This window comes from Sus scrofa, chromosome 7 (assembly GCF_054392235.1).
Source record: "Sus scrofa isolate SSC_HxYL_T2T_F1_AM1 chromosome 7, Sscrofa_HxYL_maternal_Yorkshire_Landrace_v2.0, whole genome shotgun sequence".
NCBI classification, from domain to species: Eukaryota; Metazoa; Chordata; class Mammalia; order Artiodactyla; family Suidae; genus Sus; species Sus scrofa.
This window is the reverse complement of record NC_139389.1, coordinates 111,564,180-111,591,663: the sequence shown is the minus strand read 5'-3', so window position 1 is coordinate 111,591,663 and position 27,484 is coordinate 111,564,180. Positions and strand designations below refer to the sequence as shown.

Genomic DNA, 27,484 nt, shown 5'->3' with positions numbered 1-27,484 from the left:
ACTCATGGTTCCTCCCCCTCTGCGACACCTCCTCCCGCCTCTCTCCGAGACTATCCCCTTCCGCCCCTTTTCTATGTCGCAAAGATTGTGTAGAAAGGCTGGTCCAGCGGCGGAAGAGTCTGGCGCTGACCTGAGAGGGAGGGCTCGGTGTGGAAGAGGTGAGGGTGTCCCAAACCCCTTGGGCCACGTATCTGGCTGAGTTCAGCCTCTCCGCATCCATATCTTCCCCCCTATTCTTTGAGGCGTCCCCAGACCTCCCAGGCCTGACTCTTGTTTCAGTCCCCCTGACCCCTGGGTTGGGAGCCAGTGTACACTCGGTGTTGGGGCTGCGAATGAGCCCGAACAGGTGATTTTGAACGAACTTCTGCCCCACCAGGGTTCTCCTGGGCTCTGGCCGCTTCTGTAGATCCGTGTTTCCTGGACGTGGCCCGTGGAGTCTTCCTAGTTTAAGCCACATTTCCTCGTCTCAGTTCATAGCCGCACCTTTGTAGGCCTGGCTCGGAAGATGTTAAATGAATCCGAATATGACTTCTCAGTAGCTGGCTTCTGGGGTGTTCTGAGGCAGGGAGCGTGTTGGTTGTAGATATTTTGGGGGTGTCCGTTTTCTTTTCCTTATCGTGTTCCTGTTCTCCCCTCGGATCTACTATCCAGTATTGTGGGTTCTCAGTAAACAAGTGACAAGGACAAGCCCTGAAGTATTTTAAGTCGTGCGGAAGCACCTTTCATAGTCACTCTTAAAATTGCACCTGGTGGTTTTATAAATTCTAGAACGATTAAATGATTGTCTTTTTATTTACTGAGTAGATCTTGGTTCTGATTTGATGCTGGAAGTACAAACTAGTGTCACGTGTTCATTGCCATTGCATGGTTAAAAAAGATTCCAGAAGTCCTCTGGTGGATTATTGGATTTGTTAGACATATTCTGTGCTTATTCGTAGACACTTACAGATATTTATTTTTTGTAGTATAGTAAGGACCTGCGGTCGTTTCCCCTAGAGTGATAAAAAGGACCATGCAAATCGAAGTGGAAATGATCTAGGAGAGAGAAAACCTGGATTATAGAAGCAATTAGCTTAATACTTTTGATGCTTAATCCTTTTGTGCCTCATTTCCCTCATCAGTGAAATGGAGTCTGCCAGGCCTCCCTTAAAGGGTTGTTCTGAGGATTACAAAGTGCTCTATAAAGTGGCATCTCTACCAGAGACATTCACATCCTGTATACACACCTTCAGTGTTTGGGATGGGCACTTAGAAGTTTTGTGTCAAATAATATTTTTTTTAAACTTTAGGAATGCTTAGAAAGATTTTCTTTCTACCTTTGACATTAATAAGTCTTTCAGTTGACTTATTAATAATAAAAATATTGAACATTAATTTTGTATCAGGCACTAAAGTGCCTTATGTGTTTAAACTGGTTTAAGCCTCACATCAGTCTTACAAGGTGGTTTCTTTTCTTTTTTTTTTCCTTTTTGTCCTTTTAGGGCCACACCTGAGGCATGTGGAGGTTCCCAGGCTAGGGGTTGAATCGGAGCTGTTGCTTCCAGCCTACACCATAGCCACAGCAATGCCAACCAGATCCAAGCTGTGTCTGCAACCTACACCACAGCTCATGGCAATGCCATATCCTTAACCCACTGAGCGAGGCCAGGGATCAAACCCGAAACTTCATGGTTCCTAGTGGGATTTGTTTCCACTGTGCCATGACAGGTGGTTTCTATTGTTATGCCCATTTCACAGATGGCTGAGATAGAAAGATGGCAGAAGATATACTATACTGGAAAGTCCTAACAGTGTTTATACTAGGCACCTTGTTAGGTGTTTCTTGAGTCCTATTTATTCCTCACTGCAGTTCTGTGAGCTGGGATATCATTTTCTCCAAGGCATAGAAGTAAAATTATTTACCTGTTTGCTAGAATTGGAGAGGCCAAGATTTGAGTTCAGGTCTGCTTGACTACAAAACCTATGCTTGTCCCAATAAAAGGGATGATTTCATTGTGTTTGCCAGCTTTTTATTTGGTTTTGACTCCCTGGATTAAATACACAAAAGAATTTTTTTTTTTTTTTTTGGTCTTTTTAGGGCCATACCTGTGGTATATGGAAGTTCCCAGGCTAGGGGTAGAATCAGAGATGCAACTGTCACCTTCCAGTCCTCCACCACAGCCACAGCCACAGCCACAGCCACGCCAGATCCGAACTGCATCTGCAACCTACACTGCAGTTTGTGGCTACACCAGATCCTTAACCCACTGAGCAAGGTGGAGGGATCGAACCCTCATCCTCACAGACACTATGCTGGGTTCTTAACCTGCTGAGCCACAATGGGAACTCTGACAAAAGGATTTTTAAGACACATCCAGGTTCAGTAGAAATCAATTAGTGATGTCCTCATGGAAAAGGGTCAGGTAGTTAAAAATTCTCAATCTTACCTTTGCCGTCCCTAGATCCCCTGAACTCGAAGTGAGAGCAGAGTATGTTAAGGGCCGTTGGGAGCCTCAGTGGGGCTGCCCAGATGAATGTTCCTTAAGCTTCTGTTGAGAAAGGTGCTATTGAAAGAAAAGAACAAGCAAATCAAGCCTTTAGAATTGGACATTTCGTAGCCTTTGGAGTTATTTTTGGTGCTGCGGGAGTTTTGGTATCTAGTTCTTGGCTTACATCAGTTTTCACTCTAATCCAGTTGTCATTGATACTTTAGTTTGTAATTCTAAGGCCAAACTCTCAGGGTGAAATTAATTTTAGAGTGGTTAGGAGAGGGACTGGTAGTGATTTGACTAATTCTTTTTTTTTTTTTTTGCCTGTTAGGGCCGCAGGTGCATGGCATATGGAAGTTCCCTGCCAGGGGTCGAACAGGAGCTACAGCTGCTAGCCGACTCCACAGCCACAGTAATACCATATCTGAGTCACGTCACCTACAGCACAACTCACAGCAACGCTGGATCCTTAACCCACTGAGTGAGGCCAGAGATCGAACCCAAAATCTCATCGAACCCGGATCTCCGTCAGGCTCCTTACCACTGAGCTACAGCAGGAACTTCAGACTAATTCTTTTTTTTTCTTTTTTTTGTCGACTAATTCTTTATATACTTCCTTTTGTGGCCATGTCCTCATTTCCCAAATTGTGGACAATATTTGTTAATAAATTAATCATGATTTGACAACATAAACAGGATAATTCAGCTTCCTTTAATTACTTGCTTGCTTTTAGGCATTGAACAGACATGAGGGCAAGATATTTGTCAGTTTTATTCACTGTAGTATTCCCAGGGCTTACAGCAGTGCCTCAGAGATGGCAGTTAATAGATATATGTTGAGTCCATGAATGCAGTTATTATCTGTTCTGTTTATGCTTTGATTGATCTTGTGTATTCAGCAAGGCTCATGATGCATTTTTTTTTTTTTAGCACTTGCCTCCTTTGTTCTATTACCTTTAAACATACCTATGCTGAATACCCCAGTTCTGTTGTAGAGTCCTTCCAAGAGGGACTATGTTTTTTCACTTTTTTTTTTTTTTTGCTTTATAAGTCTGTACCTGTGGCATATGGAAGTTCCCAGGCCAGGGGTTGAATAGGAGCTACAGCTGCTGGCCTACACCACAGCCACAGTAACACAGAATCCAAGCCACGTCTTCAAACTACACCACAGCTCCCGGCAATGCTGGATCCTTAACCCACTGAGCGAGGCCAGAGGTTGAACCCTCATCCTCATACTAGGAGGGTTCATTACTGCTGAGCCACAATAGGAACTTGCTGTTTTTCACTTTTTAAATGTCCCTTATAACACTTGAGTGAGTGGGTGAACAAAGTAACAGCTCTAGGAATGAATGACTATTTGTGGGTAATTAGAAGATTGAAAGTAAGATTTGATCAGCTGGAGACCCCCAAATCTGATTTTATATGCCATGTTCAGTGTTTACCAGCTATTTTCACATATCTCTGATTACTGGGGGAGTTTGTAGTCTTAGGAAACTTAAGCTTTGGGGGCTCTTTTTGGGAGAATCCAGAAAGGGACATACATCTCTCTTCACCTCACTGCAGATGAATCGGACAAAGGGTGATGAGGAGGAGTATTGGAATAGCTCCAAGTTCAAGGCTTTCACCTTTGATGATGAAGATGATGAGCTCTCACAGGTAGGTTTCCACAAGCAGTTGCTGAAGGTAGCACCCTCTCACACGGTGCACCCTTCCCCTTGCATCCTTGGTAATCTGGTTTTTGACCATATTTCCATTAGGCTCAGAAGGGTTTCGGTCAGATCTTTAGAAAAATCTTCATGGGGAAGAACCCTGAGAGAGAGGGATTGAAAAACCAACTCTCTGCCCTTCTTCCTTTACATTCTTAATATGAGTCCTTTCTTTCAAGAACCCCGAGTCTCTTATTTTGTGAGGTGAGGAGTGGTGACTGCCTGAGTGCCCTGCCTTCTGTCTGTCTGCAGTTGAAGGAATCCAAGCGGGCGGTGAATAGCCTTCGAGACTTCGTGGACGATGACGATGACGACGACCTGGAAAGAGTCAGCTGGAGCGGGGAACCTGTGGGAAGTAAGTAGAGGAGGCCCTGAGAAGGGATCCATACTCCGGCTTCATATCTCTAATAAAGGCTCCTCGATACTCTTCAGGAAAGGGAATGAGGTTGAACTATTTTCAGATGAGGATACATCTGGAAGTTGAGCCCAGGAGAAGATACTTGGGGAAATAAGCAGTGGTTTTCACACGGCTGTCTAGGTCTGCTGTCCTAGGGCTAATGCTTGACTGGCTGTTTCAGATTTATTTGAGGTGCTTGTTAAAAATAGATTTCTAGCCTTCACTCCGGGGACTCTGCTTCAGTAGTTTTGGGGGGTAGGGTGGGGAGGGAGTTTCTCAATTTATATAAGGACTGCAGATGCTTCTGATGTGCAGTCATATTTGGGAACTGGTGACTTAAATGCTTGTAACTGGCTGGCAGAACTGACTTCCTTAGCCACCAAGTCTCACTGCTCCGCTCTTTTATAATGCCACTTTAACACCTTCGCAGAGGCCATCTGATTTTTAAGTATGTTTCTTTAAGTTTTTTTTTTTTTTTTAAATAGGAAATACTGTCACATGATTTAAAAATTGAAGAGTATTTAAGGCATATAGTGAATAGTTTCCCTCCCACACAGTCATGCATCTACTCGGTTCTCAGGCCTTGCCCTCCCAAAAAATGACTGCTATTGTTTACTTCCTTGTATTCATCTAATGATTCTTTTTGCATTGGGGAATGCATTTAGAAATACATATCCTTGGGAGTTCCAGTCGTGGCTCCGTGGTTAACGAATCCGACTAGGAACCATGAGGTTGTGGGTTTGATCCCTGGCCTTGCTCAGTGGGTTAAGGATCCGGCGTTGCCGTGAGCTGTGGTGTAAGTTGCAGATGCAGCTTGGATCCCAAGTTGCTGTGGCTCTGGCGTAGGCCAGCGGCTACAGCTCTTGATTAGACCCCTAGCCTGGGAACCTCCCTATGCCGTGGGAAGCGGCCCTAGAAAAGGCAAAAAGACAAAAAAAAAAGAAAAAAGAAATATATATCCTAGGAGTTCCCATCGTGGAGCAGCAGTAACAAATCCGACTAGGAACCATGAGGTTGCGGGTTTGATCCCTGGCCTTCCTCAGTGGGTTAAGGATCCAGTGTTGCCATGAGCTGACTTGGCTAGGAGGTCGCAGATGAGGCTTGGATCCTGCGTTGCTGTGGCTGTGGTGTAGGCCGGCAGCTGTAGCTCCAATGTGACCTCTAGCCTGAGAACCTCCACATGGCCGCGGGTGCAGCCCTAAAAAGCAAAAAAAAAAAAAAGAAGGAAAGAAAGGAACGAAATATGTATTCTAACTCTTTTTTTTTTTTAATACCAGGGGTAGCAAACTTTATGCCCTGCTCTTTGATTTGACAGCATGGCTTGGAGGTCTTTCCGTATCATAAAGAGCTTTCTCATTTTGCCTCTTTTTTTACATAGCAGCATAGTGTACACTGTATTGATTTATCGTATTTACCCAGTCTACTGTTGATAATCTTTAGATTGTGTCTAATCTTCTGTGTTTATATTGCTGTCAGTAACCTCCTATTTTTGCCCATAATAAGAGTATCTGAAAGATCAATTCCTAGAGTGGAATTCCTGGCAGGGGTATGTATTTGCATCTGTAGTGGATAGATACTGCCTTCCATGGGGGGGTGCACCAATTCGCACTCCCACTGGCAATGCCAGAGTGCTCCTATTTCCCTACAGCCTTGGCAGCACAGGGTATTATCAAACTTCTGGATCTTTGCCAATCTTATAAGGGGCCAGTGGTACTTCAGTGTACTTTTCATTTGTGTAATTCTCTTATTAAGAGTGAGGTTGAGCGTTTTTCATAAGTTTAATAGCAGCTTGTATTTCCTTTTCTGTGGTGTGTTTATTCATTTCCTTCGCCCCCTTTTTTGTTGATCAGTCTCTTTGATTCTGTCCTTTCTCTCTGCCCCAATTTTTTTTTTTTTTTTTTTTTTTTTTTTTGTCTTTTTGTCTTTTTGTCTTTTCTAGGGCTGCACCCACAGCATATGGAGGTTCCCAGGCTAGGGGTCTAGTCGGAGCTGTAGCCACCGGCCTACACCAGAGCCACAGCAACGCAGGATCCGAGCCTCGTCTGCGACCTACACCTCAGCTCACAGCAACACCGTGTCTTTAACCCACTGAGGAAGGCCAGGGATCGAACCCACAACCTCATGGTTCCCAGTCAGATTCATTAACCACTGCACCACGACGGGAACTCCCTTTCTCTCTGCCCCAGTTTTTAAAGACCATGTCGACAAGGAACCAGGGCCTCCAATGAAAAGCTTTTAGAATTTATTTGACTGCTGGATGTCAAAGCATTATTTTGGGTGCGAATGACTGATCTAGGTCATACTATCTTGCAGGTATCTCATGGTCCATCAAAGAGACTGCTGGTAATAGTGTGTCAAACCATGAGCGTGAACAGCTAAAGAGCCGAAACAGCTTCTCCTCCTATACACCGCTCCCCAAACCTGCTTCTACTTACTCCCTGAGCAGCTTTTTCAGAGGTAAAGAGTGATGGTTAAAGGGACAGGGAGTTCTTTCTTTTTTTTTCCTTCAAAAAACCACTGAGGCTATAATTTTTATTTACTTTGTAGGAAAAAGATCATTGAAGGATAAGAATCTTTGGAGTTGGCAGTTTGCGATTAGGAGGGGAGAAATGAGCAAAACTCAGAGGGATTGGATTGGGTTTCTAAAACATAATGAAGGAAATTGGCATTAACCCTGTGACAGACACTGAAAAAATATGCCTAGCTCCAAATTCCTCCCTCCCCCTGTGCATTTCTGTTGAGAGTCCCTGTGCACTGCTGGTGGGAATGCAAAATGGTACAGGCCCCGTGGAAGACAGTTCAACAGTTCCTCAAAAAATTAAACATGGAACTACATGATCTAGCAGTGCACTTCTACATATATTCAAAAAGAATTCAAAGCAGATATTTAAACAGGTGTTAATGCACCAGTGTTCATAATAGCTTTTTTCAGAATGTCAAATATGGAAACAACCCAAATGTTCACTGACAGATGAAAAAATAAAATGTGGCGTGTTTATGCAACAGAATAGTATTTAGTCTTAAAAAGAATTGAAATTCTGATACATGCTCCAACGTGGATGAACCTGGAGGTTGTTATGCTAAGTGAGTGAAGCCAGACATTCAAGGACAAATACCGCCTTGATTCCATTTCTCGGAGACACCTGGAACAGTCAGATTCATAGAGATGGAAAATACAGTAGTGGTTTCCAGGGGATGAGGGTAAGGAGGAGCGGGAGTTATTGTTTAATGAATACAGAGTCTCAGTTTGGGAAGATGGGAAAGTTCTGGAGATGGACAGTGGTGATCATACAGTGTGAATGTGCTCAGTACCGTTGCCTGTACACTTAACAGTGGTCCAGTTTATGTTATGTATATTTTACCACAGTTTTAAAAAATGTTTCTCCATGTTTTTGGTGTGTGTGTATTGGGGGAGGGCACGTCAACTTTCCGAAGTTGAATAAAAGATTTTTTTTTTTTTTTTGCTTTTTGGGGTCACACTCAAGGCATATGGAGGTTCCCAAGCTAGGGCTCCAGTTGGAGCTGCAGCTGCCAGCCTATGCCACAGCCACGCAGAATCTGAGCCACATCTGCCACCTACACTACAGCTCATGGCAACGCCCGATCCTTAACCCACTGAGCAAGACCAGGGATCAAACCCACAACCTTATTGTTCATAGTCAGTTTCCAATGCGCAACGACAGGAACTCCAGTAAAGGTTTTTTAAACCTTAAGTTCCCATATTGCCTAAAAATGTTCTGTATACACTGCGTCCTTAAATAAATCTGAATGGCTCTGACTTGAACTGTTGACCTTATGTGTTTTTTACCTTTAGGAAGAACTAGACCTGGAAGTTTCCAGTCCCTCTCTGATGGTAGGCATTGACACTCTTCTCTTGATTACCGAGGGAGATGTGACTGATCTGGGGGACAGATGACAAATGATGAAATTTCTCCTGAATCTCTCATCATTATCAGAGAAATTTTCTAATGCTGAATAAGGAAGTTGAGAACATTCTGGCTACAGGGGCAAGGGGTAACTTCTAGGGATACTGTCTTTGGAGAGGAGCTGAGATCTACTCTGGGCCATAAAGATGCCTTGGGAGCCCACAAGTCCAAAAAAAAAGTGTGTTTGAGAAGGAAGTGGCAGAGGGAAGGAATAGCAAGAAGACGTCATCCTGAACCAATTGCCTATTCTTTTTCAGCTCTGTCAGATGCACCTGCCAAGAGCTATGCCCCAGAGTTGGGGAGACCCAAGGGGGAGTATAGGGTGAGTTATATCTTACACTGATATGATATGACACATTACACAATTTGATGTGCTTTGACGTATGTTATCTTGCTTGATTTTCCCAACTCTTTGAACAGGTGCTATTTTAAACCCCTTTTATAGATAAGAAAACTGGATTTCAAAACATCATGGCTTGCCTGGTGTCTCACAGCTAGTTAAATGGTAGAATTTGGACTCAAAATCTCTGTTTTCTAATTCAGTCCTGGCATACTTTTCTTACCCATTATGCTGCCTTTTTAAGGTTGTATTTTGAAACTTTTGATCATCCCTGTGGTCTGGAAGCTCGGTGGAGCTCATATTCCCTTAAAGCATATAAAAAAGCAGCTTGATTCAGAAGAAGAAACTATATCATACGGTCCCAAAAAAGGAGCCTGTCTCTTTCTTTCCTTTTGTCAGCAAAGTCGTTAATTAGAGCCCTAAAATTGCATTTAGGGCTTGAAATCCCAAACCACTTATGTATAGAGCTGCTGGTTTTGTCGGTTGATCCATTCCCTTTTTGATCCAACTCCTGCCTGTATGGTCTCTTTTTCTAGTTCCCTAAGAAACTCAGAGCAAGATCATTTCAGTTCTTTATTTTTTTTTTCCATCCATTTCCTTCCACAAAATATTTCCCCTTTAGGGACTAGAACTAAGACTTTGAGGTGAGGAACTGACACGCTGATAATTCTGGTCCCTTAACTTTCGGGAATTCATACGTTGCTAATGTTCTAGGATTACAGCAATGACTGGAGCCCCAGTGACACAGTGCGACGCCTCCGGAAGGGCAAGGTAAGGCCACTGGGGAGAGAATTCTTGTAGGATTTTTTTGGAAGCTGGGCAGCTTGACCTTTCTCTTCAGTTCTGTTTGTTAAATGAAGTGGTTTTCAGGAGGAAGATCAATCCACTAAGATGGCACTTTAGCAGCAAAATTACTGATTCTCCAGGGTTTAGTGTTGCTTTGATAGGGCAGTGGGACAAGAGTGATGGATGTGCAGGAAAAATGGTGTCTTTAAGAGTGAGAGCGTGGAGTTTCCCGCTGTGGCGCAGTGAGTTAAACCTGGTGTAGTGGGTTAAGGATCTGGGCTTGCAGATTTGATCCCTGGGGAGGGAACTTCCGTATGCTGTGGGTGCAGCCGAAAAAGGGGGGGAAAAGTGAGGGCAATCTTTTCATTTAGGTCTGTGAACCATTGTGAGTTACTTTTGTATATGATGTGAGGTCAAGATTAAAAGTTCATTTTTTTCCCATATAGTTCTCCATTTACTCCAGAACTATTTGTTGAAAAGACTATCCTTTCCTCATTGAATTGTTTTGTCAAAACCGAGTTGACCATATATGTATAAATCTGTTTTGGGGTTCTTTTTTTTTTTGGCCACGCCTGGGGCATATGGAAGTTCCTAGGCCAGGGATTGAATCTGAGCCACAGCAGCAATGCCAGCTCCTGTATTTATTAATTTTTTTTTCTTTTTGTACACCCTATGGTAGATGGAGTTCAGGCCATATGAGAATCAGTCCAGGGATCAGATCTGAGCCAAAGTTGCGATCTACACCACAGCTGTGGCAACGGCAAATCTCGCTATGGCAATGCCAGATCTTTAACCTACTACGCTGGGCCAAATATTGAACTGGCACCTCAGCAGCACCCCGAGCTGCTGCAGTCAGAGTCTTAACCCACTATGCCACAGCAGGAACTCCTATTTTTGTTTTTGTTTTGCTTTTTGCTTTTTAGGCCCACACCCTTGGCATATGGAGGTGCTCAGGCTAGGGGTTGAATCAGAGCTACAGCTGCTGGGCTACACCACAGCTACAGCAATGCCATATCCAAGTCATGCCTGCAACCTATACCACAGCTCATGGCAATGCTGGATCCTTAACCCACTGAGTGAGGCCAGGGATTGAACCTGCATCTTCATGGATACCAGTCAGATTTGTTTCCGCCGAGCCACAGTGGCAACTCTAGGAACTCATATTTTTGGATTCTTTATTCCAGTTCATTGATTTATTTGTCTGTCCTTATGCCATTACCAAGGCCTTGATTGTTGTAGCTTCGTAGTGAATCGAAGTCAGGTAATATAAATTCTTCAACCTTATTCTTCTCTTCCAAATTATTTTGGCTGTTGTAGATCCTTTGTATTTTCATGTAGATTTTAGTATCAGCTTGTCAGTGTCTACAGAAGGGCTGTGGGATTTTGTGATTGTCCTGAATCTATAGGTCAGTTTTGGAAGAATGGGCGACATAATAATTAATGTGTCACCCCGAATCATAAACCTAAATGTAAAGTAAGCACCAAAACTATAAGAAAATTCAGGTGACAATCTTTGTGATCTTGGGTTAGGCAAAGACTTATTACCTAAGCACACAAAACCCATCATATAAAAAAGGAAAGATTTGGGAGCTCCTGCTATGGCACAGCAGGATCAGCAGCATCTGGAGAGTGTTGGGATGCGGGTTTGATCCCTGGCCCAGCACAGTGGGTTAAGGATCTGGTGCTGCCGCAGCTGCATCTTAGTTCACAGCTGCTGCTTGGATCTTTGATCCTTGGCCCAGGAGCTCTGTATGCCATGGGGTGCCCCTCCCAAAAAAGGAAAAATTCGTAAAATGGGCTTTACTGAAATCAAAACCTTTTGTTCTTTGAAAACACTGTTAAGGAGTTCCCGTCGTGGTGCAGTGGTTAACGAATCTGACTAGGAACCATGAGGTTGTGGGTTTGGTCCCTGCCCTTGCTCAGTGGGTTAACGATCCGGCGTTGCCGTGAGCTGTGGTGTAGGTTGCAGACGCGGCTCGGATCCCGAGTTGCTGTGGCTCTGGCTACAGCTCCGATTCGACCCCTAGCCTGGGAACCTCCATATGCCGCAGGAGCGGCCCAAAGAAATAGCAAAAAGACAAAAAAAAAAAAAAAAAAGAAAACACTGTTAAAAACATGAAAAGACCAGAGCTGAGAAAAAATATTTGCAAAACATATATATTATAAAGGGTTTTATTCAGGAGTTCGCTTGTGGCACAGCAGTTTGGGCATCCTGCATTGTCAGTGCAGTGGCTTGGGTCACTGAGGTGGCATGGGTTCAGTTCCTGGCCTGGATCTTCCACATGCTGTGAGTATGGCAAAAAAAAAAAAAAAAGAAAGAAAGAAAAAACTTATCCAGAATATGTACATAAAAAATAATGAGGTGTTCCCATTATGGCGCAGTGAGATTAGTGGCATCTCTGCAGCACAGTTTTTTTTTTTTTTTTTTTTTTTTTGTCTTTTTTTGTTGTTGTTGTTGTTGTTGTTGCTATTTCTTGGGCCGCTCCCGTGGCATATGGAGGTTCCCAGGCTAGGGGTTGAATCGGAGCTGTAGCTGCTGGCCTACGCCAGAGGCACAGCAACGCGGGATCCGAGCCGCGTCTGCAACCTACACCACAGCTCACGGCAACGCCGGATCGTTAACCCACTGAGCAAGGGCAGGGACCGAACCCGCAACCTCATGGTTCCTAGTCGGATTCGTTAACCACTGCGCCACGACGGGAACTCCTGCAGCACAGTTTTGATCACCAGCCTGGCACAGTGGGTTAAGGATCCAGTGTTGCCACAGCAGCAGCTCAGATCTGATCCCTGGCCCAGGAACTCCATGTGCTGTGGGTGGCCAAAAAAAGAAGGAAAAAAAAGGTATTTTCAATAATAAGTTAACCCAACTAAAAATTTGGCTCAAGATTTGACCAGTTATCTCACAAAAAAGATACGTGAATAGCCAATAAGCACTTGAAAGGAGGCTCAGTGTTATCAGTTATCAAAAAAATGTTAATTAAAACTGCCATAACCACTGTACAGCCGTAATAATGGTTAAAGTTAAAAGTACTGATCATACCAAGCATTAGGAGGATGTGGAGGAGCTGGAACTCATACGCTGCAAGCAGGAAGGGAAAATGGTAAAACTACTTTGGAAAATAGTCTAGCAGTTTCTTACAAAATTAAACACATTTAGTTTCACTACTAGACATTTACAGTCCAGGAGAAATGAAAACCTATGTCCATGCAAAGACTAGTACACAACTGTTCATAGCAGCTTTATTTATGATGGCCCCTGAAGTAGAAATAACCCAAATATCCATCAGTAAGTAAACGGGTGAATAAATTTTAGTATGCCCATACCAAGGAACACTACTCACTGGTAAACAGGAACAAACCACTAATACTCACCGCAACATAGAGATTTCTCCCAGAAACATTGTTATTATTATTTTTGGCCATGCTGTCCTACTCGGAAGATCCCAGCCCAGGGATTGAACTCTCGCCACATCAGGGACCTGGACCACAGCCGTGACAATGCCAGATCCTTAACTGCTAGGCCACCAGGGACCTCCCTCAGAAACACTGAGTGAAAGAAGCCAGATGCAAAAGAGTACATACTGTATGATTCTGTTTTGCTGAAATTTTAGAAAAGACAAAACTTGAGTGACTGGAAACAGATGAGTGGTTGCTAGGGACTGGGGCCGGGTGAAGGGTGTGGACGTCAGAGTGGACGGGGGAGCTTTTTGGGGTGTTGTGCATGTTCCGCGTCTGGACTGTGGTAGTAGTTACATGGGGTTACATACTTGTCAAAACCCACTGAATTGTACACGTCAGGAGGGTAGATTTTATTCTGCGTCCGTTATGCCTCACTAAAAAGAGAACATGCCATCTTTCTGCCTGTTGACTTTGGCAAGACCTCTTCAGGACATTAGCATCTTCTAGGGCATAACGAGTGCTGGGACCAGAGGGTGAGAAGAGAGAGGTTCTCCTTGAGGACATTTCTGTTCATTCTCAGCCATTCTTCAGTGTCCAGTGACAAAGGAATATAGGAAATGGTCTTCTTCCTTACATACCAATTCTGTTCTTACTCTGCCAGGTCTGCTCACTGGAAAGATTCCGCTCCTTACAGGACAAGCTACAACTTCTGGAAGAAGCAGTCAGCATGCATGATGGAAACGTCATTACTGCAGTGAGTTGTGGCTTTTATTTAATTAGCTACATTAGTTTCTGAAAGTCCAGTCAGGATAGACTTTAACATTTTAGGTTAAATGGCAAGTAAAACCCTCGATTTTTCTTTCTTTCTTTCTTTTTTTTTTTTGCCACGGCAGGCAACATCTTGAAGTGGGTTCTTAGTTCCTCAATCAGGGATTAAACCTGGGCCGCAGTGGTGAAAGCAATGAATCCTCACCCCTGGACCACCAGGGAACTCCCTGGATTTCCTTCTTGAAGTAGAGGGTTCTCAAAAGTCCACATTCTAAGGCTCACTTAGCAGGACATACATTGTGTATTGTGCTCTTGATTATGACCCAGAGGCAGTAGGTTGGCTACTCTGTGTTCTTAGAAATAATCTGCGAGATGAGAGATGTGGGAGTAGGCTCTCACAGAGGGAGGGAGGAGGCAGCTCTCGCCAGTAGGGGCACAGGTATGTGGACTCCCAGGACCAGGTTTAATCCCTGCTTGTGGGAACTGAGATCCCACTTCCAGATGTGCATCGCTGGTCCTTCCATCACAAAGAGAGACCGTTGTCTGGACCTGCGGAGATTCCTAATGAGTTGCTGACTTTATTCCTAGACATCAGGTGCTCAGGCAGGGCTTTGTGTTTGGAAGGTTACACAGGCTAATTCATTTGGTTCTCTTTTCCTCTAGGTTCTGATCTTCCTGAAGAGGACACTGAGCAAAGGTGAGTGTAGTTTGGGGAAATCTCCAGTCGGTACAGTGTCTGCTACCTTTGAAGGGAGAATGGCACTGTGGCTTTCATACCAGAATTCACCAGCATGAGGTCTGCTTCTGGGACAGCTGGGGTGACCTGAGACTTCTGAGTACACCTCACAACCCTCAGGGGCAGGTGTTCATCCTTTAGGCTGATAACTGCAGTAACTACAAAGCCCCTCCGTGGACTGGGCAGTTGGGTGGCTGTGTTGGTTTGAGGAAGTGAGTGTCCAGCTCGGTGCTGCTGTTTGGGTTGGTGCGAACTGAAAGCTGACACAGAGGCTAAGCGTTGCCCTGGACCGAGGAGTCTGCTGCTGGTGGATTGAGCCAGAGGGATGGGCACCATGGAAACCATTCCAGCCTTTAATGGACTTTGAGGAGATAATGTTTGGAATGTGTGAGTAGGGAGACCAGTGTCCCGTTGAGTAATAGGCTCTAATCTTTGCCCACCTAACTCCTCCTTCTTGCCTGCCAGAGATCCTCTTCCGAGAGCTGGAGGTGCGACAGGTTGCCCTGAGACATCTCATTCACTTCCTTAAGGAGATAGGGGATCAAAAGCTGCTCTTAGACCTCTTTAGGTAAGAACTGATCATCTGGTCTATAAAGTTTGTTAAATACTTTGTTCAAAGCACTCTGGGCGATAATGCGAAGAAAGAGAAGACACTCTCTTTTTTCTGGAAAGGCTTATTAGACGAGATATTGAAAGGTGATGGATAACTCAGACTGCACCACAGCCTGTGGTAAGGTGACCGTGTAGCAGGTGGTTACGAGCCAGGGTCTGGAGTCAAGCATCTGCATTGAATATTGACCCCACTGCTTAGTTCATAGAGTGACTCGGAGCAAGTTACCTAACCATTCCAAGCCTCAGTTTTCACATCTGTAAAAATGGAGATATCTACCCTATAGGTCATTATGAACATTAAAAAAAAAAAATGTGTATTGGAAGTTCCTGTTGTGGCTCAGCAGTAACAAACCCGACCAGTGTCCATGAAGACTTGGGTCAGATCCTTGGCCTCATTCAGTAGGTCAAGATTGCCGTGCGCTGTGGTGTAGGTCACAGACGCGGCTCAGATCTGGCTTTGCTGTGGCTGTGGTGTAGGCTGGCAGCTACAGCTCCAATTCGACCCTTAGCCTGGGAACTTCCATATGCTATGGGTGCAGCCCTGAAAAGAAGGAAAGAAAGAAAATTTTTAAAATGTGTGTAAAGCACTTGGCATAATGCCTCGTCTGTACTTTTAGTATTTACTAAGTACTTCTTTACAAAAGGCCTAGGATAAAGGTATCTTTTATTACTTGGTACCCGGTGATGCCAGAGAGAAACACAGTGGAAGAACAGAAGAAGCAAATATAATTTTCAGTCAGCATATCTGAAGAGGGCCTGTGGAAGTGGTCAGGAACTGAGCTGGGCCTATGAGACTAGGTAGGATTCTAGTAGGTAGAGAGGCCAGAGGTGGGCATATCCGCTGGAGGCTGGGGTTGGTGGGGTTTTGGGGAGCGGGACAGCTGTCTTCCATCCTGATTTCCTTTCCTATCTCACTTTAGTCAATAGGGACTCTTTTCCACTCTTAGATTAAAATGTATGTATATTATGTCCTTTCTTCAATTGGAACCTCTGTTTAGGCTGACCTGTGGCTCAGGGTAACTCCATTTACCCAGCGTCTCCAGCACAGTGATTAGCTGCCCCAAAGACTAAGGTGGGGAAAGCAGGTTACCTGGTCGGGGTCAAGGTTACAGATGATTAGCCAGGTATTTGCAGATGTGTTCACCAGGACAGGCTGTTGCCCACACCCCTCCCTCATTCCCTCCCTTCTTCCTTCCTTCCTCTCTCCCTCTCTCCCAATCAACAAGGCTTTATTAAGCATCACCTCTGTACCAAAGTAGTGATGTTAATTTTAGTGGTCCATTCAGAATAAGACAGAATCAGAAGACAAAAGTCCTTGTTCTCCAAGGCCTTGCCACCTTTGGGGGAGAGACAGAACACATTGTTTGCTGAACATGAAAACAACAGAGGACAACACAGACAATCTGTTTCCAAGATTGTACTGACAGAGAAGCATTTTCATTGTTTTTTTGTTTGTGGTTTGTTTTTGTCTTTTTAGAGCTGCACCCGCGGCACATGGAGGTTCCCAGGCTAGGGGTCGAATCAGAGCTATAGTGCCGGCCACAGCAACTCCAGATCTGAGTCGTATCTGCTACCTACACTGTACGTAGCTCACGGCAATGCCGGATCCTTAACCCACTCTGCAAGGCCAGGGGTCGAACCCACATCCTCATAGTTACTAGTCAGGTCGTTACCTCTGTGCCACCACAAGAACTCCAAGTTTTCATCTTTTAAAAATAACCCAGGAGACTACTGTGGGCTAAGGTTTGGTGGAGGCGCTGAGCCTTTCTGTCAGACCTGGTAACGTTACAGTTGCTAGTGCCCTGCGATGTCTCCTTGTCCTTGCTTTTCACTCAGGTAGAGGGATCGGACACTGCTGATGCCTGATCCACCATGTGTGGACACTGCTGATGCCTGATCCACCATGTGTTTTCAGGAGGCTGCTGGTGGTAGAACTTTTAAGAGGAGAAGGACTTATCTTGTGTATGGAGGCTGATGAGTTCGAATTATGTTTCCCTAGAGCGGTCGTCCTGTTTTGTGAGATTGTACTGTCACACATTAATAGATGAAAATGCCCTGCCCCCTTCTGCTTCTTCTCAGGTTCCTAGATAGGACAGAAGAGCTTGCGGTAAGTGTGGTCTTTGTTTCAGTTGGGGACCTTTTCAGCAGACATCCAAGCCCAAACTCAGCCTCTGAAATCCCACACTGATTGGATGTTACCTTTCCCTTGGTATTGATTATATCCAGAGGAGAGAGGCATCTGGGAAGCCTGAAAACTTAGTCAAAACAGTGTACTGTTTTGTTTCTTTCTATGTGCTCTTTTGATTGGGTTTGTGAATAATTTTTTAAAAAATAACTGAAGAAAACTGGCATGGTCAATTTGGAATTTTTCCTTTTTTTTTTTTTGCTTTTTCTTAGGGTTGCACCTGTGGCACATGGAAGTTCCCAGGCTAGGGGTTGAATGGGAGCTGCAGCTGCCCAGCACAGCCACAGCCATACGGGATCCTAACTGTGTCTGCAACCTACACCACAGCTCACGGCAACGCCAGATCCTTAACCCACTGAGCAAGCCCAGGGATCAAACTCACATCTTTATGGATACTAGTTGGGTTTGTTACCACTGAGTCACAACTGGAACTCCTAAAATTTGTCTTTTAATTTTTAGTTGTTTTCAATTCATGGTTTGTAGGAGCTTTGGGATTTTGGCTTCTAATCCTAAGGACAATGTGGAAAGCAAACAGGGATAAGAAATCAGATATAGGTCAAGAAGGAAGATAGGTCAAGCTTCTGGTGCTGCAGCCAGTACACATTTTGGCTGTGAGCTCCCTAAGTGTTAAAATTGATTTTGAGTAGGTTTTCACCAGACTCCTGGAATACAAAATAAATCTGAGATTTTATCAAAAATGTATGTAGTTTGTATTATTAAAATTTCAGTGATCCATTTAAAAGGTTTGACATTATATTGCGGGGGTAAGAATTTCTGAGCGCCGTCAATGTCAGGATTGCTCTTTTAGCTGCTGTTCCACATGTCGGTGGTGATATATTTTTAACCTTCAGGAAAATGTTTTTCAGTAACATTTTATAAAAGGAGCTTGTACTCAATATTTCAAGGCATGGGAAAAATCTCAAAAACCCTTTATCTTAATTTATTCAAAATGATTAGGAATTTTTAGTAATCATTTTGAAAAACTTTTTATGTTTTTAATCTCCCTAGATTCAAAACTATAAGGAATTTTTTTCAGATAACATTCTTATATAAAGTTTGTTATTTCGAAGTTTGATTAGTGGAAATAAATGTTTTTGGGGTAACTCATTTTTCTCTAAAACTTTTCCTATTCTTTTTGGTCTTTTGTCTTTTTAGGGCCCCACCCGTGACATACGGACATTCCCAGGCTAGGGTTCGAATCGGAGCTCCAGCTGCCAGCCACAGCCACAGCCACAGCAATGCATGATCTGGGCCTCATCTTCGACCTACACCACACACCTCATGGCAACGCTGGAACCTTAACCCACTGAGCAAGGCCAGGGGTCGAACCTGTGTCCTCATGGATGCTAGGCAGATTTACTTCCTCTGAGCCATGACGGGAACTCCTTTTCTTGTTTTCTTCATTCTCTGTGTATGTTTGAATTGAAGGTGATTCATCATGCATGCTGTTGTATATAAATTTGGAGTTTTCCAAACCCTCCCCCCCACCCCTGAGGAGTCTCTGATAATGAAGAATTTAGTTTTCAAGCATGGAAAATCTACTTAACAGAGCTTGTCTTTTGAAGAAAAAGAAATAGCTCAAAGCCTTTCTCTGGTTTTTGTAGCTATCCCATTATCGAGAACACTTGAACATTCAGGACCCTGAGAAACGAAAAGAATTTCTTAAGACCTGCATTGGGTGAGTGGGGGAGAAAGGTTTTTAAGTATAAATACCCTCGTACAGGGTAATGCAGAAACTGAAAAGGGTGGACCATGGATAAGTGTTTGTAGGGAAAGGCCGATAACATTAAAGGCTGTCCCCTGCCCTGGTCCCAGGCACTAGTCCCCAGAGAGTTTTCATTGACTGGTGGTAAATTGAGAAAAATAAAGACAATGTAGAGTGTTTTCTCCTAAAGCTAAATTTATTTAATTTGAAAGACCGCCTTTTATTCTGGAATTTTTTTTCCCCCTCTCCTCCTCCACCTGCTTTTTGGTAGAAAAATGGGCTGTGCTTTTTTTGTATGACTTTATATTAACATAAAAAGTCAGAACATTTTACCTTAATATTATTTTCAATGTTATGGGTCCTTGAAACCACAGTTTAAGAACAACTGATTCTGTACGGCTTTCATCCAGAACATAAGTCCCTGTGAAAAGCAGCCTCACATATTATTCTTCCAGTGCTGGGGGCACACACTGCTCTAGGAAATAGCTTACTTTACTGTCAGACATCCTTCATTAATGGAAATTGCTGAAACCTACTTCCCAGTACCTTTCAAGATGGGTGTGGCATCTACCCATCAGACCTCAACTCCAGGTTCAGTGAGGACCATTGTTTGTCATTCCATATGTGACATGACCTCCAGGTTCCTCATTTAGAAGTTTGTTTATGTCAATGCAATCCTTAATTTTAACATTATCAGCTAATGAGCTATGTTGTATGGCCTCTGGTAAATGAAGAGAAAACTTAGAATAGCAAAGTAACTGGAACCTTTTGCTATCTCCTTTTGTCTCTTCTAAAAATTGACTAGGGCGCATACTTATGTGGGATAGTATGATTGACTTTGAGAATTCTTCCTGGAGTGAGTGGAGTAGGGGAATGAGGCGGCACTTCTAGAGGAAGACCTGTGAACTGGGAGTTTAGAATCTGGCCTCAATTCCTGGCCTTGACTTACCATGTGACTTTTAGGCAAGACACTGTTTGTCCCTCAACTTCTTCATGTATAAAAATAGAGTGTAGTGTTGACGATGGGACCCTTGACTTTGTAGAGCTTTGAGCTCTTTACCAATATACAAACATACCACCGTGCTGTGTGCTTTGATTTTACTGTATTACTCTGCATTAAAAAATGGCTAACGGGTGTTCTCCAGTGGCTCAGCTAGTTAAAAATCCAGTGTTGTCACTGCCGTGGCTCTGGTTCCTCTTATGGTGTGGGTTCAATCCCTGGCCTGCGAACTTCTGTATGCAGTGTGCGTGGCCCCCCCCAGAATGGCTAATAAATGTTAAGTGCGCCTTAAGGAGAGTTAAGCCTTGACATTAAGCAAGTACATGACCACTGGGGTTCACTGGGATGTGGCTGATGGGCCAGGCTCACTCACAGCTGTGTGACTTGTTTATCAAACATCCCAGCTCCCACCATGAGGGGATTCTAATTCATTCCTCAGCAGAATCACTAGTGACTATATATTCATGGACTTTCAGAATCCCCCTCCAGTTGGCAAAACCTGAAGTACCAAATCCCAGCCAAAGGTCTCCTCTATTTTCTGCCTTCTCTCTCTGCCTTTCGGGGATGCCCTAAAGGTGAACTGAGATCAGATTTGGGAAGCCCATGAGTCTCTTATGCTTGGAGTGGTGATTTGGTTTAGGTGGGTCTGTCTCCTGTTTGGGTAAAGGATGAGGTACTAACCTTCAGGCCCTCTCCCAGTTTGCCGTTTTCAGCAGAAGACTCTGCACACATACAAGACCATTACACGCTGCTGGAACGTCAGATCATCATCGAGGTTAGACTCCTCCGTAGTCTCTCTGCTTTCTGCTTCAGTGCCAGTGTTCCGTGCCATTCAGCATCTAGGAGGCTTCTGCCCACATTTTGCACACTTTCATTTCCTAAGAGCCTTTCATTTTCTCTCTCTCTGCATGGTAGTCTTCCCTCCATTGTCCTCACGCATCCGTTTCCTCTCACTTGCTGTTGACCTGGAAGTATTCCCTCGTCATCCTCGAACTGCGCTTCAGCGCTGCTGCTCCGGTCCTCCTCCATCCAACTGGACCTGTCATCCTGGTGTGGGCTTTAAGCTCCCCTGGGCAACCCTAGGCACTGCCTTCTTCTCTTCCTCCCCTCCTTCCTAGCGTAGGAACCCAGTGCGGTAGTATTAAAGACTTCCCTCCGGCCTCTCCTCCATGAGCATTGGGCTTCCTCCACCACAGGCAAATGATCGTCATCTGGAGTCAGCAGGGCAGACGGAGATCTTCCGGAAGCACCCCCGCAAAGCGTCCATCCTCAACATGCCGTTAGTGACGACGCTCTTCTACTCCTGCTTCTACCACTACACGGAGGCTGAGGTACGGGCAAAGTGTGACAGACAGACCCCACACGCTGTCACTGCACGGGAGGAGCACAGTCCACAGGCAGTATTTCAACATAGTCTATTAACAGGGTGCGTGTAGTTCTCGGCAGTCCTGGGAAGCCTTCCTGGTTCTCGGCAGGGGTGAGCCAAGAGGGGAGGAGGTTTGTCAGGGCTGGCATGCGGCAGAGCATGTTCCGCCTCAGGGCTGGTCCGCAGCAGTCTCCGTTCAAAGGTCCGTGATTCAGAGAAGGGCAGCAAGGTGTTAGGTATTTGTGGGTAGTTGAGGAAATGTGTTTGAAGAGGTGTGAATTTAATAATCACGGGATTAGCATCAAATTGGAAATCACACCATCCCTATTAATCCAGTCCTCTTTTTTTTTTTTTTTTTTTTTTTTTTTTTTGCTTTTTAGGCCACACCTGCGGGGTATGGAGGTTCCCAGGCCCGGGGTGAAATCGAAGCTGCAGCTGCCAGCCACAGCCACAGCAATGTAGGATCCGAGACCTACACCACAGCTCACGGCAATGCCAGATCCACTGAGCGAGGCCAGGGATTGAACCTGCATCCTCTCTTGGATACTAGTCGGGTTCATTACTACTGAGCCACAACAGGAACTCCTCATGCAGTCCTCGTAAGCCGGATTCTGGTGATATCCAGTTAGACCCAGTGGCGCTCTTCTCTTAAACTAACGCTGGGTGTAAATGGTTGCAGAGTGAAATGTAGACTATCCGGGGAGTGGAAAGGGAAGCGGGAGATTGGTAGTGATTGAGAAAGTGAGTAACACTAAAGTTCCTTCTCTGCTTCCATCCCAGGGGACATTCAGCAGTCCGGTCAACCTGAAGAAGACCTTTAAGGTAGATACAGGCTTGTCAGTGTTTGGTAAAAGTGGTGTCAGGGTAACTGCACGGAGTGGAGGTTGCTCAGGAACTCTGACCTTCAAGGTTAAAGGGAGAAAGGAGCCAGGCGCTGGGAAGTGGGAGTGGCTTGAACCGCGTGGCCTGCCGCGCGGCGGGGGCTTGGTAGCCTGCAAGATGGACGGGTTTTAAGGCGTAGAATCACCACCAGGGCATCCTTTTGCCTGTCTTTTCCAGAATTCTTAAGCACGTCCCCTGATGCATTTCTCCTTCCCCTGACTTTCCCCTGGTGTCTGTTTTCTAGATTCCAGACAAACAGTATGTGCTGACAGCCCTGGCTGCTCGCGCCAAGCTTCGGGCCTGGCATGATGTCGACGCCCTCTTCACCACAAAGGTGGGTGCCCTGAGGCTGTGCCTTGCTGCCAAGGCCTCCGACTGGCTATCAGCCCCTGCCTCCCCGGGGTCTCGAGTTCTAGTTATTGGCTGACATTTTTTCTTCACCTTTTTACTTTTCAGAGTTTCAAACCTAAAGAAAGGCTGAAAGAATAGCATTATGAACGCTAGTAGTCTTGACCTACTTCAGCGATGTGTTAACATTTTTGCCATATCTGCTTTCTCTTCTGTGTGTAGGTATAGAACGTGACATTCCTTAAGCATTTATTTCAATTGTAACCACAATATTACCACTCTAGAAATTTAACATTAATACAGTAATGTCATTGTACACATAAATTAGCTCTTTAGAGCTGTTTTGGGGTTTTAAAAATTTTTTTATTTGCTCTCAGGATCCAGTCAAGGATGTTGCATTCCTTTAACTGTCATGTCTCTATTTCTTTATAATTCAAATACCCATTTTTCCACTATGGGTTTGTGGATTTTTTAATTTTTCCTCTTTGTTAGTTACTTAACTAGCTACATTAGACACCAAAGCAGTACCTGTGTGTGTCAAGGTCAGACACAGTGTGAAAAGTAAGAGAGAGGAAGGAGTGTCCTTCCTCCTCCATTGTCCGCCTGCTCCTTTCTCAGTCCCCTCCTCCAGGCACGTGCTGTGAAAAATTTGGCAGGTGGCTTTCTAGACCTGTCCTCACAAATTTGCAAGTAAACATGTATATAAATAAGAAGACGTAAAGGGCAGGCTGATTCTACCCAGAGAAGTTCATGGTACGAGAATTCTAGAGTAGATGGCTTATCTCCTTTAGCCCTACTTCACAGACTTCTTTTGCCTCCGTGCCTATTGATCTAAGAGCACATTTCCTACCTCTGACTCTTTTCCACCCTCCTGAGTGCCTCGACTTCTCTGAGACGCTCATCCCTCTTCAGTGCTCTCTCCCCGACCCCCCATCCATCCACGCTCACTACCGTGCTCTTCTGGTCTGACCGTAAAGCATGAGGAGACCTGCTCAGAGTGCGCTGAGTATGTCCGGCCTATCCATGGCTGCCCTGTCCTCCTGTTTCAGAACTGGCTGGGCTACACCAAGAAGAGAGCACCCATTGGCTTCCATCGGGTTGTGGAAATTTTGCACAAGAACAGCGCTCCTGTCCAGGTAATGGCTCCTAGAGAGAGCTGGGTACAGGATCTTCTAGGAGACCTAACTTTTAGCCTCTTCTTGCTAAGCAATGAGAGACTTGACCTGCACTGACCTTAAAGACAACATAATGGCTGGGCTGCACTTTGACGGAGAAAAGTCAGGGGAAGGAGTTCTCCTTTGCCCTTTAGAAGTAGTCCCAGGCCGCCCTCTCTGAGGGGCATCTACGGTGTTCAGCCTGTGGCGTCCTGACATTCTCTTCAAATGATGCAAAAGGAGAACTCCCTGAGAAAGGACATCAGGGAGCAAGGGGCGCAGGACTGGGTCAGTCCAGGTCAACCTGTTGTGGACGCGGGTATCTAGCTCCGGGAGAAGGAGGAATGGGCCCTTCCCTTCTTTCCTGGGGGTGGGGGGGGGGGGTGGGAGTAAGTACCTCACAGAGTCCACCTCATTTCCCACTGCAGAGCTAGTCCTGGGGCTGACCATGGGAGCTGTAGACAGCAGATTCTGACTCCTGTGCTTCTGTAGGACTTTGTTCCTACCTTTCAGAGCTCTGGGTTAATGGGTCTGGGAATCACTAATCAGAAGTACTTCTCTTCACAGATATTACAGGAGTATGTCAATCTGGTGGAAGATGTGGACACAAAGTTGAACTTAGCCACCAAGTTCAAGTGTCATGATGTCGTCATTGATGTGAGTCCCTAAGAAGTGAGAACTCTGAGTTGGGCCTCAGTGGAGAGTGAGGGATTGTGATATTCTCAGGTCCCAGAGAATATTCTTCTGTCACTTTCAACTCAGTGGACAAAGGGGCCTGGCAAGAGGTAGTTTGGAGACCACTGCTTCTAGATGATTTTCCCAGCCCTCTGACAGGTTTCCTCTCTGCTTTACACATTTGTTGCACTCAGGGAATTCACAGAACTGAATCAAGCCACGCTGGCTCTGTAGACTTCTCTCCAGCATGAAGTCCGGTGGGTGCTTGACCCCACTGTCATCCCACTGTAGCTTTCTGGCTTCTCCTGGAACCTTGGCTCAAAGTGGGAGTGACAGGAGTTCCCGTCGTGGCGCAGTGGTTAACGAATCCGACTAGGAACCACAAGGTTGTGGGTTCGGTCCCTGGCCTTGCTCAGTGGATTAAGGATCCGGTGTTGGCCATGAGCTTTGGTGTAGGTTGCAGATGCGGCTCAGATCCCGCGTTGCTGTGGCTCTGGCGTAGGCCGGTGGCTACAGCTCCTATTCGACCCCTAGCCTGGGAACCTCCATATGCCGAGGGAGCTGCCCAGAAATGGTGAAAAGATGAAAAAAAAAAAAAAAAAAAGTGGGAATGATGGGAAAAAGGCTCTTCTAGAGAAGGCTGATTGGGGGGTTTTATTGTTGTCTGTTTCCGTGACAGACTTGCCGGGACCTGAAGGATCGCCAGCAGTTGCTCGCGTACAGGAGCAAAGTGGATAAAGGCTCTGCAGAGGAGGAGAAGATTGATGCCGTTCTCAACAGCTCGGTGGGCAGCTGCGCTTACCCTCCCGCAGTGTCAGTAAACAGTTCACAGAGCAGCATCGAGTAAAGATTCCCGAGGCCTGGACAGGATGGCCGTCAGCCAGGCCCGTAGACCTCTCGATGAGGGTCTCCCGTGGGCCTACAGGGTCAGAAGCATTGGTTAGGAGAGCAGAAGTGACTTCTGAGAGGCGGGATGGTGTCAGGGTAATCTGGGGACCTTGGCTGACACTCGTGCTCTGATCCTCCTTGAACCTGGCAGGTAGGAGAGCCCGTGGTGGTGCAGTGGAAACGAATCCGACTAGGAACCATGAGGTTTCAGGTTTGATCCCTGGCCTCGCTCAGCGGGTTAAGGATCCAGTGTTGCCGTGAGCTGTGGTGTAGGTTGCAGACGCAGCTTGGATCTGGCGTTGGCTGTGGCTCCGGTGTAAGCTGGCAGCAACAGCTCTGATTCGACCCCTAGCCTGGGAACCTCCATATGGCGCGGGTGCGGCCCTAAAAGGACAAAAAAGACAAAAAAAAAAAAAAACAAAAAACCCTGATAGGTAGGACGGACTAACTTCTGGCAGTGTAGGAGCAGGTGTTCCAGATTCAGGAAGTCCAAACTGTATCGTTTCCTGGGGCTGGATGTGACCTACCTGTTGGAAAAAAGAAGTGGGTGAAGGAGAGTTTAGTTACTTGGGGACCACAGCGGACTCATCTCTCATAGCATGAAATTGTGTCAACATGGAGCTTAGCTCCCTGTTGGAACCTACCAGAAGCTAATGCTGGTAAGTCTTGGTCCTGAGGAGGGCAGAAGCAGAATAAATGCCCTACATCCGGTTTGACAGATACGGAATAGGTGTTTACTTCATCTCTGAGTAGATGAACTCCCCCACACACATTGTTTTCTCAGCCTTCCCCCCTCCATCCTTCTCTTCCTGCTATTCCCTAGCTCCAGGCCTTGTTTTATTGAATCCCCTCTGAAGGGATCACTGAAAACTGATCACTGTTTGTTCTTTCCTCAGCAAATTCGATGGAAGAATTAGGTTGCATCAGCCCCCTTGAAACCTGCCTCATTTCTTCCTTTCCTGCCTGTGAACGTGGAGAGCACTCTTCTGAGGGAGAGTTACAGCTTCATGTCATCTGGGCCCGCCATCAGCACCCAGAGCCTGCTACTCTGGGGACTGAAACCTGGGCACCGACCGTGTCAGATGATCTTCTCTCCAGGAGCCATCATATACGGGCCAGGATCTAAAGTTCTGCCTCATCATGAGAAAGACTCTCCCCCTGGTGCTCACGTGAAGGTGGGAATAACTTCCGGATTGGGCCCATATTGGGCCAGATCCCTCTTGGTCTGAGGAATGTGCCTGCTCCTGAAAAGAAGTCTCCTAGACCAAGAGGTACAGGTGTCATAGGGTGGCCACTCCATTCCCCTTAGTTAATTATGACCCTGGACTTGGTGCTGGACATGGGCACTTCTGCTCAGATCAGAACAGAATCAGATGGCTCTTGCTCTCCTAAGGGGCCTTAGGAAGTGCTGCCAGTGTTGGCAGGACCTGTTGGAGGCACCCTCACACCAGACTGTACAGAGTCCTCTGCAGCCTGGCAGACTGCCCACAAGACCTTGTGTTTGCTCAGCCGGCATCCCTTGGCTCCCCAGTCTACCCTTTGTACAAAATCCATGGTTCCCCTCTCACTTGTCCCCCGAGATGGCCTTGTGTGGGAGGTAAGAACGTCCCTTTGCCTCCCCCTCTGCTTCCCCGACCCAGCCCAACCTGATCTGCAGCGCTGCTTTAGTCATGCTAGGGAGAGCTCTCCCTTTATGGACAAATCTCATAATTTCACTAGGAGCTTCCCCGAGTTTCACCAGGGCTGAACTCAGCAGCATTTCTGTTAGGCTGTTCAGATGGAGGTTTTAGTTTCATGGTTGGTTTTCAAGAGGATATCCTGCCCTGGGCCAGTACTGGCCTTTCTTCTCTGTGACTGAGCTGGCCTTCCCAGACATGCCTAGACTCCTAATAAAGCTGTTTCTTGCCGGTGCCTTTTCTTTCCCTCCCGGTTGTTTTGTGCAGAACAGTGAAATAATTGCGCTGTCCCTCGGGACGACTACAAACCCGCCTCAGTAATTGTATTCAGCAGCCTGTCCGCATTTCAGCTAATGGAGTAGCGGTGCTTGTGGCAAAGCAGGGCCATGTGGGTCACAGAGGGAGCACTGTCCCCTGGGATAAGACCTGGCCCCTTGTCCCGGCTCTCCCGGTGACAAGCCGTGTAG

The 27,484-nt window shown here is 45.7% G+C and overlaps 1 protein-coding gene across 5 annotated transcripts; it reads left to right on the top strand.

The window, feature by feature from the left end:
- Positions 1–55: 55 nt before the first annotated feature.
- VIPAS39 (VPS33B interacting protein, apical-basolateral polarity regulator, spe-39 homolog) lies at positions 56–27,252 on the top strand. 5 transcript variants are annotated; one of them, XM_003356755.5, is made up of 20 exons: positions 56–158; positions 4,032–4,124; positions 4,427–4,529; positions 6,885–7,028; positions 8,386–8,424; positions 8,755–8,819; positions 9,552–9,608; positions 13,684–13,776; positions 14,454–14,487; positions 14,992–15,094; positions 17,218–17,245; positions 18,928–19,001; positions 20,728–20,803; positions 21,225–21,359; positions 22,175–22,216; positions 22,521–22,610; positions 23,674–23,760; positions 24,346–24,435; positions 25,133–25,237; positions 26,238–27,252. In XM_003356755.5, exons 2-20 carry the CDS (start codon positions 4,032–4,034, stop codon positions 26,256–26,258), a joined length of 1,479 nt encoding a protein of 492 aa, XP_003356803.1. In that variant the 5' UTR covers positions 56–158; the 3' UTR covers positions 26,259–27,252. The 5 variants fall into 5 exon arrangements, 2 of the variants coding, with proteins under 2 accessions (XP_003356803.1, XP_084825996.1); XM_084969870.1 differs by having other exon boundaries at positions 2,800–4,124; XR_014811174.1 differs by lacking the exon at positions 17,218–17,245.
- The last annotated feature ends 232 nt before the right edge of the window (positions 27,253–27,484 follow it).

Excerpts from the sequence above, each read along its gene's own strand:
- VIPAS39 (XM_084969870.1), top strand. The coding sequence starts at position 3,891 with ATGCCATGTTCAGTGTTTACCAGCTATTTTCACATATCTCTGATTACT. Across the intron at positions 4,530-6,884 it reads GAGCGGGGAACCTGTGGGAA|GTATCTCATGGTCCATCAAA; the intron begins GTAAGTAGAGGA and ends ACTATCTTGCAG. Across the intron at positions 7,029-8,385 it reads CCTGAGCAGCTTTTTCAGAG|GAAGAACTAGACCTGGAAGT; the intron begins GTAAAGAGTGAT and ends TTTTACCTTTAG.